The sequence below is a fragment of the Phoenix dactylifera genome, chromosome 12, assembly GCF_051530095.1.
Source record: "Phoenix dactylifera cultivar Ajwa chromosome 12, Ajwa_hap1_PhDact_Kaust_v1.1, whole genome shotgun sequence".
Taxonomy (NCBI): domain Eukaryota; kingdom Viridiplantae; phylum Streptophyta; class Magnoliopsida; order Arecales; family Arecaceae; genus Phoenix; species Phoenix dactylifera.
Window position 1 is genome coordinate 28786169 of NC_143201.1, and position 15567 is coordinate 28801735.

A 15567-nucleotide genomic window follows, 5' to 3' on the forward strand; every position below is an offset into this window, starting at 1 on the left:
CACAGCTACAATTGAAACTGTAAATATTTTTTATTTAAGGATTTTCCATTCAAGACTTGAGAAAATCAAAACCTTCGCATTTCTCGTCATTTTTCCATCAGCAATAGCAAAGGTTCCAACAGTACAGATATTCCCAAGACCTCGCTCCAAAGTTATTATTTTATAATGATAAGATAATTAGGCTTTTTTACTTGCAGATCATCTTGGAAATTAAATAACGGCTAAACAAACAGGCATTTTTAGCCATCATAATAGGACATAATGGATAATGCATCATTAGGATTGTTAATGAAGGATAAGCAAAGGCTGATTGAAATGTGTGATGCTAGTATCCACCGGTACGAATGTATAAATATATGACTGTAGTATGCGTTGAAAAAGTATTACTTTGCGTCGGCTAAGTGTTGATTCCGTGTAACGTAACCAAGGGATGGCAATGGACTCGAGTCAGACCTGATCTTACAAGTGTAGGGACGTTCCGAAATGCTCCTCTACCCGGGACTCGTTTCCCACTAAATAGAATTTCATACATGAATATCATGCTCCAACCACGTTTAAAATTCTGAGAGTTAAGTCCAAGCAACTTTCAGGATTCAAAGCTACCTGCTATAAATAAAGGTAACAAACCATAGATTAGGCAATTAGCTATGCTAATTAAATAATATATATATATATAGGCATCTCCATATGTATTTCACAAATATATGTTGCAATTTATGACTCGATCCATTAACTTGACCCGAAAATGACTCACTTTAAGTATGTTCAGGTTTGACATAAATAAATTTATAGGCCAATACATATAAAGGTACCTCCACATGTATTTCATGAGTAGAAGTAGCAATTTATGACTCAATCCATTAATTTGACCTGCAAACAACCCACATTAAGTATGTTTAAATTTGACATAAATAAATTTAGAACATAAATGGACCACCCGTCTAGATGAGTTGAATTTTGGTTTAAACCTTTTAAACTATTTAACCCATTTTAACCTATTTAATAATTAGATCTGATCATAATCATACTTATTTAATAAGTTTAACCTATTTAAAATCTGCTTAATCTATTGCTATCCTATTTAATCCAAGATGCTTTACCTTTTTAAAATTATTTAATCCATTAAAAAATCATTTAATCTATTTAACAAATGGACTATATGAGTTAAATCAGACAGGCCCAAATATGAATTTTTCACATGTTTAATAAATAAGTTGAAATTGATTTGACGAATTTTTGATCCGACCAACATCCAATCCAATTGCCACCTCTCACAAGCCCTTGTATGCCAATGTTATAGGATAGACTTACATAAGCAGTCAAGTTTAGTAAAGCAACACAATATATGTGCATATATATATATATATATATATATAAGAGCCTTGAACCTTCAACAAGAAATGTTTTGCTTTTATCAAAAAAAAAAGGAAGAAATGTTCTTCAGGAAAATCCCAGGCATCCAATGCATTCCCATGATAAGCTATTTCTTGCCTGCCTTTTGTTGGTTGCTCTCAGAGAAACCAAAGGCTAACTGTTGAAGTTACATAAACATGAAAAATACGTTACTCGCAATAACCTCTTCTTCTTTTTTCTTTTTCTTTTTGTTTTTTTTGCATGTGTGTGTGTGTGTGTTGGGGGGGGTGGAGACGCTCCTTCTTTGGGTTTCACACCCTACTGATAAAATTAAAAAAAACGAAAAAAAAAACAAACAAAGATGCTCAATGTACATGCATGGACAAAGGTGCCCACAATTTCTGAAGTTTTTCATGCAGATCTTTCTATGCTTGCTAAGATGTATAAATCCATACACGTAACAGTCCAGAAAAGAGTTCAATTCTAAATCAAACAGAAATAATAACATGCTATCTTGCCTCCAACAAAAGTACTAATTCTCAGAGCATTTTAAAAATCTGCACGCGTGAGATGATGCTCTTTGTTTCTGTCCAACTGCTTACCGGACCAGACGAAAGCTCTACTCTGGCATCATACCATCAGTCTATTTTCACAGATGAATATATCTTGCGGACAAACCAGAAACAGGCGTAGAAGCCAATTGTTCCCGTCAACACGAAGAAAGCATAAGACCCAATCAACATATACCCAAAGTAAAGGATACCTGAAACCACCTTTGTTATCTCCAGCTTGGTGAAGAAATAGAAGCCAGCATATGCGAAAAGGTAGAGTGCCGAAGACCCTGCAGTCAAATATGCCCTCCACCACCAATGGTAGTCCTCACTGCACAGCTGGAAGTAGCAAAGTACGATCGTTATCTCAGCACATGTTATGATGAGAATGATGAAGACTATGAAGAGGAATCCAAAAATGTAGTAGAACTGGTTCAGCCATATGGAAGTCAGGATGAAGAAGAGCTCAATGAAGACCGCACCAAATGGAAGAATGCCTCCAATCAGAATAGAAAATGCTGGCTGCATATACCAGGCATGCTCAGGAATTTGTCTAGGAATCTTGTTGGTCTTTACTGGACCCTCCATGGCTGGCTTCTTGAAACCTAGGTAGCTACCAACAAAAACCAATGGCACTGATATACCAAACCAGAGGAATACCAAAGCAAACATGGTCCCAAAAGGAACTGCACCGGACGACTTCTCCCCCCAGATTAAAGCATTCAGAACAAAGAAGATGGCAAAGACAATACCAGGGAACATGAATGCAGTTTTCAGTGTAATCTTCTTCCACTCTGTACCTTTAAACATTTTATAAAGGCGAGCTGAGGAGTATCCAGCAAATAGACCCATAAAAACCCACAAAAGAACCATAGCAGTCATTAGACCCCCTCGGTTGGAAGGGGAAAGAAAGCCTAGCAATGCAAACATCATAGTGACCAAGGTCATCCCAAAGAACTGCACCCCTGTTCCCACATAGACACAAAGCAGCCCAGAGTTAATGGGTGGCCTAAAGACATCACCATGGACTAATTTCCATCCAGATTCTTCCTGGGCTTCATCCTGAGTCTCCAACTGGTTATAATTAGCTATATCTCTGTAAAGGGTTCTCATCATGATCATGGCCACCATCCCCGACAGAAAGAGAACTATCATTAAAGAATTGATAATGGAAAACCAGTGTATTTGATCATCATTCATGAGAAGGTAAGTGTCCCAACGAGATGCCCACTTAATTTGACTGGTCTGCAAGAGTTAAACTGAAGGTAAGAATCACACTCAGAAAGGTACAATTGAGTTTAGGAAAGTGAGTACAAACCTGGAAGTTAACATCATATGTGAATACAATGTATGTATCTGCAGCTACTTCCTGGGGACTAAGATTACCGGGAGTTATTTTAATGCTTGGACTGCATGTTGATAATTTAGGATTCTTATCATCCCACTCAGCATAGTCATGCTTAATACTGTATCCAAAAAGAAAAATTGAGGATTAAAGGCAAAGGTAAAAGTCAAGATAGTGGAACAATTATGATGCAAATCAGCAAACAAAAATGGAGGGCTTTTTGGCTACATATTTGTTAAGCTACCACACCATGCAATCAGTAATGCCATGAATATAATTTAATAAAACACATAACTAAATCCTAAAATGGTTCATGATTACTTTTACTTGATAAAAAGTTAATTTAGAACTATATATCTTGTTAAATAATTTTTATACATGTAGCCTAATTTTTATCATTAGATCAGTTTTCTAATTCAAGAGTATCAATACATCGAACAACTTGAATTTTGCGGGTTATATATCTGACGGCAGTTAGAAGCAAAGTTCAAAAACCAGTGACCTGGCCTAAACCACTATAGGGACTGGGTCACAATTTCCAGGACTGCAGATTTACCACAGATTGAACTCCTAACCTCCCAAATTTCCATATAAGGTTTAAGCACTTGATTCTCAAATCCAAAACCATTTCTATTCCCCAATCTTCATCCTTCCCAAGTCCCAATCCACATTGAAGAGAATACCTTTGCCATTGTTGCCAGTTCTCTCCCAAATCAACCAAGACCAAGAAGAGAAAAAATCCTCCTCCAAACTGTGGATTGACCATCCCATCTCATTCAAGATCACTACCCCCAATTATCTTCTTTCCCAAATCAACCCAGAAAGACGAGGGTTGGAAGGCCTCTCTCGTCTTGGATTTTCCTCTCCTCCAATGATAGCATCATGTCCTCGCCAGCAACATTATCATATTCATGCATTCCTCAATCCCTAACAGCAGAGTCCTCCCTAGCAGCTATGATAGAGAGAAAGAAGGGAGAAGAGGGAGTAGAAAAACATGTGGAAGCTTTCATGTATGCGGTACAGTTTGTTAACTACATTTACTAATCGGATAGGTGAAACCCACCCAACCAAGTGGTTTAGCTCTATGGACGGGTTTTTAAAAAATGGTACTGATGTTGGTATCAACTTTTGGCTGGACTAGTACTGCATGAGGCTGTCCCATACCAACAAACTGTATAGGGCTTCATATTGGTCCCATACCAGGATGATCAATTTTTTTTCTTTTAATGTTTTTTTAGGTTTTTATGCACAGTGAAGATATTTATCTTCTTTTGTATTTTTTTAGTATTTAAGGGATATTTTTAAAGGGTATATTATAATTGAGTGTTGACATCGACACCAACACTCAATGATCAATTAACTAACAATATTTATGAGTGAAGAATGGCATATACGACATAGTATTGTAAAAAGAAAATCATCATAAGTCACTTTAATAGTCTAATCCCATATAACATGTCAATAGCTTTTATATACATCTAGGTTTACTAGCAGTCCTAGCCTGGAACATTAAACCAACTTGGATATTATCCCCATTGCTGCTAACCATAAGATACTGAATAATGACATGATTGTGGCTCCTGATGCTGCAGATGAGTATGCATCTAGTACTCATCAGAGCCCGACCATCCTTGTTCAGGGTAGTAGGAAGCAACACTATACTTCGATCCCTCCAATCTAAGTAATAGCCTGGAGTTTTCTGATACTGCTCCTCATCTCCTTTTGCCTCCCATCTAATCTTTTTCATTAACTCAGCTTCTAAATGTATTAGGCATGCAATCGCAAATGAGCCTCCAATCTCTCTAAATACCTAACCCCATAACCTTGATCTTATATAGCCAGGGCTGCGCCACTCCTGGATCCTCTCATATTGTACAATAGTGTCTCCTGATCAGATCTAGTTTTTATCGGGGTCTCGTGGCCCCTATCTTGCATGACAAGCATAAACTTTGCCTTGCCAGTGAATAGACTGAGCCCTGAGATAACCACCGCCACCATCTCCAGACTGCCCACCGTGCTCACTGTAGCCTCCAGACCCATCACCTGAACTATCATTCTTATCGTCATTATTATTGCAAGATGATCTGGGCAAGCCAGGATTTGATGGTTCTAGAGTCTCGCTGTCATCTACCTAGACTAATATGTCATCTGATGCCTCAACCAAATCAATGACTGTCGCTTAGACGTGCCCTTAGATTTGCCCTTCTTACTATCTTGACTAGCCTTGGAGGATTGCGCATCACGCGTAGACTTGAACATCTGGAAATTGAATTGCTAATTAGATTCACACACATCGAGTATTCTATTGAGCCTTTTATTAAGTCTCACTCGTGGTGGGTGTGTCATGCTTCTTTGCCCATATGTCTACATCATGCACCCTCAAGTCCTTTGAGATGGTTTGGTCCAATCATGGAGGGTCCTTTGGCTCATCTAGCACCAATGTCTCTCGAGCCCGCTCATTCGCCACCCATCCAAGGATAGGATCTTCCTCATCACAAACAAAGTCATCCTCCAATTGATCTTCTGGTCTCCTTTTTCTTCTCTGATTAAAATACTTTGTTTCAATCTCATGTTGTAGCGTGTAAATACCAAGTTGTGCGGTCACTTTCTTGTCAGTTGGTTTCACACCTTGCTGTGGATTAGAGCAAATGTGGACCGGTTTCATTTGTACCCTTTGAATGACACAATCTGCGAGAGGACTTGAATGACAACCTTCCTCAGATTGGGTAAATCAGTGCCCTTGAATGACAACCTACCACTTGCTTATAACTAGATAATTTAGGATGACATAATCCATGGAGACAAAAAAGCTTTATGATTTTCTACTGAAACAATTTCCTATAGGTACCTGAAGACATCCTGCCTAGTGATCGTTGAGCTCCATTTTCCCCGAAAGTTTCATGTCTTTTGCAGAATATTTTCCATAATTAGATACATAGGACCGAGTGTTAATGTCATTTAGTTGTGAAATGTAGTACACTGCTATGTATATTACCTCAACAATTGCTTTTGCAATGTGACTCTGATCAGAAAACATCCACTGCACCACCGCCCTAACTACCTGTAGTAGCTCCTCGTAGACAATTATGTCCTCTTCATACTGGGGTTGGGTATGAAAAAGCATAAAATATGCAGTAATTAAGTTGTAAAAAATATCAAATAAATAAACACCACTGAGGATCATGCTATTATATCACCAGGTGCAACTCCCTATCCATCTGCAGGCCCCATTTTTACTCAACGATCTGAATACAAGGATGCCTTCCTCTCACCCATTCCATCAATAATCTGCTACTTGACATCCCGCATTTTGGGTAAAGAAAACACATTTGTGGAAATTTCTCATGGTCAACCATTCACAGCACCATATACAAGCTCCACTACGTTTACCACATCTGCACATTGATTACAGAATGCATTGTTCAAAACAATTCCCTCAAACCATTGGTTGATTCGCTGTACTTACTCATCATCCACTCGTTGCATGTAAATATAGTTTTGAGCCCGACTTTATTATCAAGGAGGCTCCTCAATGCAATGTAGCGCATGGCAGACAGCATCATGCCTGGCCACAGCAGCTCCCTGCCCAGCTGCTACCTCATCGGTGCAAGGACTCATGTGGGATTGCATATAAACTTTGAGATAGCCTGCCCTTGCTCAACAACCAACTTCACCTGTGGCAAGTCCCCAATCTCTTTCATCATCAAATCATTATAATTGGCTGCACATGTTGTTCAATAAGTATGGGGCATGTCCTCCATGAGAACCTCACCTGCTCACTTGTATTTTGGACCATTATTTGTCACCTCATGATATATCCAACATCCTCAAACACCTTCTTCATCATATACAGGATGCAGTTAGAATTTTGGATCCGGTTAGATGCATCAATCGACATCTAAAAGAAAGTTAGCATATTACAATACACTAGGAGGTTGATGGATGCTCCCTCCTAGTCTGCTTGGACCAGCCATCACATATTGGTGACAAGCCATAGAACTGATTCTACTATTTATATCCATCAATCCACTTCTTCAGACCCTCAGCCTTTGCCTTCTTCCTCTCCCTCTCCTCTCTTTCTCTCTCTCATCAAATGCATCAAAAGGAGCCTTGGGAATCCCTCCCGAGATGCCTAAAAGGATTAAAGGACCCAGCTAGCCCCCCTATACCCCCTTTACAACTTTAAGAAATTCCTAGGGCATCCTAGATGAGACACCTTCAAATCAATAATACAGGGTTCGGTAACAATTAGTACTACCCCAATTTGGCCAAGATGACTGATATGAGCGTCATACTAGCTGAAGCAAGGTTCGTACTGGTTGGGATGCCTGCTTTGGCTATGTTCTGGTGACCAAGCCCTAGGCTGATGTTCGAACCTTATTGGAATAGTATGGTACTGGTGGTACCATCCTGTTCCACCATTTTTTGAAACCTTGCACATGGATGACCGAGTTAGATGGTTTTTTAAACTTTACGGGTTTCTATGTTGCCTAACCTGCTAATTGTCTTGAGTGATTGGTTGCTTCCTACTGATTGAACAAGTCAAACCAGTCGACCCACCTGGGTCTTAAAACAATTGGTTAGAAGATTGCATTACGTATTAAAGAAAAAATGGTTGAACTTGAAACATCTGCAACACAAGCAAATGCCAGAACCACAATGCGGAAGGATATGAATAGATCTGCCAATACACTTCACTTTAATGTGCATGAATATCACTACTTCATAGGGCTAGAAGCGGGTCCGCGCTAGGCCAAGCCAACTTTGGGTCAAGCTACGGGCTAGGCCCGAGTAATTCTAGATTGGATTTAGGCTTAAAATTAGGGTTTGAATGCATTTCAAGCCGGGCTCGAGTAGTTATGGGGCCTAGCTCGAGCTTGAGGACGAACCTGGCTCGAAAACCGAACCTAGATTCAGGCCTGGAGCCGACCCAATATCTGGTCCGAAGCCTAGTCCAGAAAACTTGGATAAGTGGTATGACCAAACCAACTATTGCATGGGTCGATTTGATTCACTGGTTCGGCCGAAATCATGGCCGTTGGGTTCGCTAGGCTCTTCTTCTCTCAAAGAGTCCCAATCCCTAATCAAAATCATCGATCATAGGCTAAGGTTCTCAACTTCTTGTCTCTCTGCCTCCATCGCCTCTTCGATCCCTAGAGCTCTTCTTTCATCGTCGATCGTTGGTCCAAGCAAGACGAAGGTGAGCCTCTTATCATCAGCTAACTGCAGTTCCATTGAGATGCCATGATCTCTCTCCAACCTCTATTTCATCTTCACTCTTGTATAGGCCTATTGTTGTTTTCTACTGCTCCATCACTATGATGTCTAATGGCCAACTACGGTTCCATCACCGTGTTGGCCCAGCCTTGCCAGCCTCCTATTAAGCCGCTTGCTTTAGGGGCTGAACCCCATCTCCACCGCCAACCCCCTTGCCACCACAACCTCCTTGAGCGGCACCGGTGGTGACATCACCTCCTTTTTGCTGCCGCCGGACTTCCTAGCCTGCTGCTGCTCCGCCTTCTTCCTAATGCTGCTCTAGTACTTGAGTTGGACCCACGCCAGCCAATTCTCGAAGGTGGGGTCAGCAGTGGCGGATGTCAGAGATTCGGCTAAGCAGCGGTGGAGGAGGAGACTTGCTCGGGCTTGGGATCATCAACGAGCGCATGAGGGGCGAGGGAGAGTGGTTTTCCTCTTCTGGTGGTTAATGGGGAGGAATTCAGGGTGGGAGTGATGGATCGGGGATTTTGGAGGGATCTGCGGACGGCGTTGCCATCCTCTCCTATTCCTTGTCTTTTACTTTATGTTCTTTTTCTATTTATTTCTTCCTTGTAACAGGATGAATCTGAGAGATGGCTTTGTTTGTCAATCCCTCTTCCACTTGTCTCTCAGTCACTAGGAAAGCTAAATAAAGTTCTATTATGTTTATTACGTTCTTTAGTTCAGGGAATCTGATCTATCAATTTATACAGACTGTCCATGTCATCAATGTCTATGATTTCTTTCAAATGCTCTTCTTGAGTGAGTAGTCCTTATCAACTTTTGAGATATTTAATAAATTATGTTGTTGATCATCAATATCTCAAGTAGTAAGATAACCATGGAGGGGGGTTGAGCAGTTATTATGCATTAATGACTTAATCCCAGTCGGGCCAAATCGAGTTGGCCCAATTTTTGGCCCTAATGTCTCATTCAGGTTGGTCTGATTAGGTCTTGGGTCGGGCCCGGGTTTGATCTTGGGTCGGGCTCGGGCCTAGTTTTTTCTAAAATTTTCGGACCAAAGCCTAGTCCAAAGCTCAAGAAAAATTTTGGGCCGGGCTCGAGTAGAGGTGTGGCCTGGCTTGACGCGGCCCATTTCCAACCCTATTACTTCAATACTCTTAATATCTGATTAACAATTCTAGCTTTATTATAGTATGATTCTACACTAATTTTGTATTAGTTGTTTCTTGTAGACCGGTTAAAAGTTAAAATCCAGCATCTATAACCATGTCAGCTGCTCCTTTCTACCCTACTATTCTATAGTAGACCCAAGTTATAAAAATGGCAACAAATGACCTAGCATAATAAAAAAACAAAACCACAAATTAGAATAATATATGATTATAAATTTATTAAGCTGCATTAATGCATCCTCACCTGCTTGGAATCACTTCAAAACCTACAATACGAGCATCCTCACTCTCAGGATCTTTATGGTACATGACTTTGAAAGTCAGATGGTTATTTATGTAATAACGGCCATCTTTGAGCTAGCCAAAATATATAGCATGTTAACTATCATAAAATAACAAATAATTCATCATTGAGGAAACAACAGTTGTTTCTAACAGCAGTTTATTAGCTTACCTTATAACCAACACGAAAACCCTGTTCATAACTTGGTGCTTGACTTTCATCTCTTCTTTGTCTAGGAACTGCAACAGGAAGATTATCCAACATCCTGTAAAGAGCAACTAATGAGGGCCAAGTGGATATAACATCAGGAATTGAATTTAAGCCAAGTTCTAAATTTGTTATAAAACCAGCAAGGGTAGAAAAAAACTGTAGCAATATGCAAATTGAGTATATAACCATAAAGCATATAAAACAAAATGTCAATTTTAATGATCATATATGTGAAAAGCCAGCATAGATTGACAACTTACATGTTCACTCGATATTCATCATCAATCTTCTCCTTGAAATTTTTCGCAGCTTCTTGACTAAGTTTTGTGCGACAAACTACTTTGCAAGTCTCATCCCTTCTCATTTTAAACTGAGTTGTGAGCCACACATACCCCAAAAAAGGTTAACCAGGTAAAAAAAAGATGTGTTACATTTAACATTGTATAGTTTCTCTTTAAAATGTACGTGATCTTCACTAAATTATAATTTCCCAACAACATATTTACAGATGCACTTCACTTGTTTATTAGACTAAAATGTTGGTGAATACTCACTGCATAGACAGAATTCTCAATGCGGTCACCACGAAGGACCTCCCCCAAATTTTCAGCACTGTTCATAATCTTGGGAGGCTTACAATAATCCAAGAAGTAATAATCATATGGAAGTTGTGTCTTCGTAGATGAAAGTTTATTTACTTTCACCTGAAGTTCATCATCCTGTATGAAAGGAGAGAAAAAATATTGAACCACAAAATGATTGTATTTAGGTAACCAATCTTAGCAAATAAATATTTAACAGATACTATATAGGACAGATTCAAAATGATACTGAGACTAAGTTCAATAAGAAAGAAAGCACAAGTACAGAAAGTTGTTAAGTAGTAAAGCATGGAAAAGTGATAACATAGATTCAAAGAACCATACACATTATGATACTCGGGAATAAAGAAACAGAAAAAGTGTTCATAGCAAGGTTCGCCGTACCGGTACCGGTGCCACAGTAGCATAGTGTCGGTACGGTATGGTACGAATTTTTTTTTACGTACCGAGGGTCGGTACGCCACCCGTACAGGTACTGGTACCGTCCAGTATGGTACAGCATACCATGGTTCATAATAAATCAAACATAATATTTCAAAAAAAATTGTACGAATATCTATTAATATCATATCAGTTGAAAACCCAGAATAAATGATCTACCTCAGTTTATTTTCCAGGTTATCTTTAATGACAAAGGCAGATGTATCTAAGCAGAAAACAACTCCAGGATAAGGAGAAAAGATTTAGGTTTATCTTTTCTCTTTCTTTCTTTTTGGCAACCAGAAGATACTTGTACATAAGTACACTATACAACAAATATTGAAAATGCTAAAAATAATCACACAAAGCAAAATAGCTAACGATTAACTGGCAAGTGATATGCTGGACAAATTTTTTGCTTTAAGGAAACAAATGTAATGACAAGAATTGACAAAACCAGGAAAGAGACAAACAAAACTGTAGACTTGCAAGTATTCTCAAAAAAAAAAATGTAGTAAAAAAGACCACAGTAAAGAATAATATATAGTTAAGCTTACATATATAACCACAATCTTATCAATAAAAATTAGCCTTGTCACAGTTAACATAATTAAGAATACTGCAAAGTGAAGAGTTGCCGCTTATGGAAAATCCTTTAGACCTAGAAGCTCAGACAGTTGTGGCTCTTCGGTGCAGGTAGGGAAGGATTGCACTGTACAATGGTTAACAGGCCAGGATGACACAATATTATTTTTGTTTATGTTTGTTTCTTTCCTTCTATGTTCTATTAAGGATGCCAATGGGCAAGACCAGGCCTAGTTGATTCCTGAGTGAGCCAGCCTGAAGAGAACCACCAGGACTGGCCAGGAACAAGCCCAAACAAAGTCCAGGTTTGGGTTATTTATTTGGTCAAGCTTTGCATGTAGCTGAGCCCGGCTAGAATTTCTTAAAATCCTGAAAATGAGTGTGACCTAAAATCATCCAGACTTCAAATTCTTAGTCCAGCCCTCAGATCTAATACATGTCCTAGGCCCAGAATTCTAGAGGTGGTCGGGCCTGCCTAGTCATTGATACCTCAAGACCCATTTCAGCATAATGACATGCATCTTGGAGCTTCTATTAAAATGTTTCACAAAATAATGCAATAATTTTAGCTGCAGATTACTACTTAGCAACTTGCACAGTGTGCAAAAAATAGAATTGTTAAGCAAATGCTTAACTTTCACCAGACAGTCCCTTATATAAGACACATTTAAATCCATGAAAAACAAAAATAACCATGGAGTAATAAGGTAATGACCATCAGGATGATGGTATTAGCATAAGCATGCAATGCTACACAAGCAAATTCTGCCAATGTTGATCTCGATCCCAGTTTGAATAGCGGAGCACATACATGCAAACTCATTTCATCAGAGTTGACAGCCAGATGGTGTAAAGATTATCATGCATAATCAATATCTATTTATGTTTTACAAAAAAATATCAATATCTATATTTTTAGGCGACTGGAGGCTGTTGATATTGTTAGCCCACATTTATTACCTTGTAGATAGATAGCAAAACAAGCTTGATGACCTTTATACAAGCAATGAGCTCAAATGTTGGACAATAATCATATTTAGTGAAGATCTCACAAGAATATGAATAATATAGCAGGATAGAGACTTGAGGAGTAATTCATCATAAGATTTTCGTTGTCACCAACATGATCAAAATTGAAAAAGAAACATGGTTAGACAGGCACCAACCTATATTCCTACCCTGCCAATTTGAGGCGTGATAGTGGAGTTGAGACAGGCAAAGGTTGGCTTCACAAGTGCTCAAACAGAACCATTTTCAATATTAAAATTTTGGCAATGAATTACTAAACCTCGGTTTACATACAAACAGGTTGAATTCAGGTCACGTTAGAAATAGACTCGGTCCAATCTATATTATATTCAAGTTGTATCTTAAATCTTAATTACATGGTCCAAACTTAATTTTTAAAATTATGTTTTATTGGCTCCTTGAATGAGATTGAGCACTGTGATATCCAAGCCGACCTGACTCGAGAATAGAATCTAGGTTTCAGGCATGAGTCACTTAATATAAGATCAGCTTAAGATCATAACCAAGGTTACCTTACCCACTTGCATGCGTTATGTTTGACACTTTTAAGTACTTTAACAATTCGTTTCTTTCATTAAAGAAAAATGTGAAACCAAATCATTTTGTACTCCAGTAATTAGGTTCTTGTAATACACAATACCTTGTAATCATCTCTATTAATCATGATATCTTGAATCTATGGCCAACCCATGTAGAATAACCACCAACCATCAAACCCAACATCAAGCAGGGAAAGAAAACAATTACTAATAACACAATGAAAAATAATCTACCCTTTAATGATAGATCCTTACTCCATATAGGACTGAAAAATTGTCAATGCAACAAATAAACTTTGCCAAAAGGTGCATGGAAACCATGAATTGCTGATGTAAACACAAACAGCAAACTTTAATCTGTATGCTTACAAATTTTTATTTCAAAGAAAAATGCTTCTTTGAAGATGTTTTGCATTTCTATCTCTGAAAGAAAATAGGAAGGAATAATTTGTAACCAAACTAGGACCTGTTTTAGCTTATTCCAGATGAAAACAACTGATTTCATACAGAATAGTTGAAATTTATACAGAATGTAATTTAAACCTGTACAGTAGATAGCACCAATCAAAAGTTATCAGGTGTACTACGTTCTGAACCATAATTTCAGTTTTCTATATAGTTAGTTATTTAATTTCGTGTTACAACTTATAAATATAAATTTAATTTCTTCATGAAAACATTGATGCCCCAAATTAGACTTGCAAATAGTCATTTTGTCGAACACCACTACAGAAGGGTGCCATAAACCAATAATCAAAATTTTTTACCATCTAGTACCAACTCCTCTCATTTCACACCTAGCAATCCTATAATCCTATCATGCTAGAACTATCATTCCTCATTCAACCACATTCATTGCAAACCATCCATCCCTGCCTAGGCCATCTCATGCAAATTTGCATTCTTAATGAAGATCCTGATCCATAAATAATAATTTATTTTACAAAATTATTTGATTTTCATCAAATTACACGGTTGGCAAGGGGGAAATTCATAAACTATCATTCCACGTGGAGGCCAAGTTTCAATCAACAAAAAGGCTTGAAAGATCACGCCAAAGGCATTCAAGAAATTTGTGCACCAAAGGACTGAGAGGGGGTAAGATCATGAAAGTTATTTGAGTAATAAAATGCCTCCACTGGGAGAGCCCAATAGAATACTTCAGAGTGTAACAGATATAAACAGAGCTCAAGCTACATTAAGGCAACCGATAACTTTGTTTAAGTTTGATTAAATCAGGAAAAGACATCACTCCATCGCGTTTTAGAGCAAATATTGCCTGCGATGTAAGCTACAACTACCGATCTCTATCATGGTAACGTCGAATAAGACTCCAAGAACAAGGCATCGTACCGTGATTAAATGATGTGCCGGTAACACGCGTAAATTAAAAATCCTTAAAATTCTTCACTGATCCTATAGAGAACTAGAAATCGACAGAGAACATCAAGAACCATCATCTGACCAAACTCAGTTCTGTCTCCGTAAAAAGAAATCTCAAACCCAAAGATCTTGTTTCAGGACCCTAATTCGAGAAAAAAATAGCCAAGATTCAAGGATCTACAAGCTAACAAAATGATCCACGCGTTCGAACTCTTCGGACAATAAGCGAACCATAAATCTAAGCCTTTCAATCCCAGATCCAACCAAAAAAACAGGGGAAAACAACATACATCAAGATCCGGAGAGAAGTACGAATAGACCGCGAACCCTAGCTAGTTCCGTAAGATTTCGATCAAAAAATATAGGTAATAATAATAACAACAACAAATTACCTTCTGGAAATCGCGAGGAGCGACGCCGGGGAGGTAGAAGGCGTGGGTCGGCGGCGAGACAAGAAGGCACGAGAGGAGAAAGAGAAGGAACGCGACGATATCGCCCAGGTTCCCCATCTCGAGCACGGAGCGGGGAGAGCGCGACCCGCAGAGACGACGGATGCAGGCGACCATAAGAAAGCAAGAGTGATGCGAAGGAAACAAGGAGATTATTAGATTAAATTAAATAAATAAAGTAGCATAATTTAATTTAACGACTTTTTCTTCTTTTTTTTTTTATCTTGGCGTGCTTGTAGATCCGACGTCCATATTTGCCGTCTTTCGCCCGGAAGTCTCATCTACGGTTGCTATTATATTACTGAATACCGATTAAGTGCAAATTACGCGACGTGGGTAAGTCGATTGTTGTGGGTCCCGCGTTCGGAGGAACGAAAGCGCGATACTGCACGCAGTAATTCTTTTCTTCAAGATTATTCTGGTCCC

At 38.7% G+C, this 15567-nt stretch overlaps 1 protein-coding gene across 1 annotated transcript; it reads right to left on the minus strand.

Moving 5' to 3' along the window:
- Positions 1 to 1751: 1751 nt before the first annotated feature.
- LOC103709579 (transmembrane 9 superfamily member 7-like) lies at positions 1752 to 15349 on the minus strand. The gene is made up of 7 exons (XM_008795014.5): positions 15085 to 15349; positions 10689 to 10853; positions 10395 to 10504; positions 10096 to 10189; positions 9886 to 9998; positions 3223 to 3370; positions 1752 to 3149 (listed from the first exon to the last, which is right to left on the minus strand). The coding sequence occupies exons 1-7, from the start codon at positions 15256 to 15258 to the stop codon at positions 1992 to 1994; spliced, it is 1962 nt and encodes a 653-aa protein (XP_008793236.3). The 5' UTR covers positions 15259 to 15349; the 3' UTR covers positions 1752 to 1991.
- Positions 15350 to 15567: the final 218 nt, after the last annotated feature.

What these genes read in the sequence shown, in the direction of transcription:
- LOC103709579 (XM_008795014.5), bottom strand. Translation starts at nt 15,258, where the DNA reads ATGGTCGCCTGCATCCGTCGTCTCTGCGGGTCGCGCTCTCCCCGCTCC. An exon ending in CTCCTCGCGATTTCCAGAAG is followed by an intron (nt 10,854 to 15,084) that starts GTAATTTGTTGT and finishes CCTTTCATACAG; the next exon opens with GATGATGAACTTCAGGTGAA. An exon ending in GTTTTCGTGTTGGTTATAAG is followed by an intron (nt 9,999 to 10,095) that starts GTAAGCTAATAA and finishes TATTTTGGCTAG; the next exon opens with CTCAAAGATGGCCGTTATTA.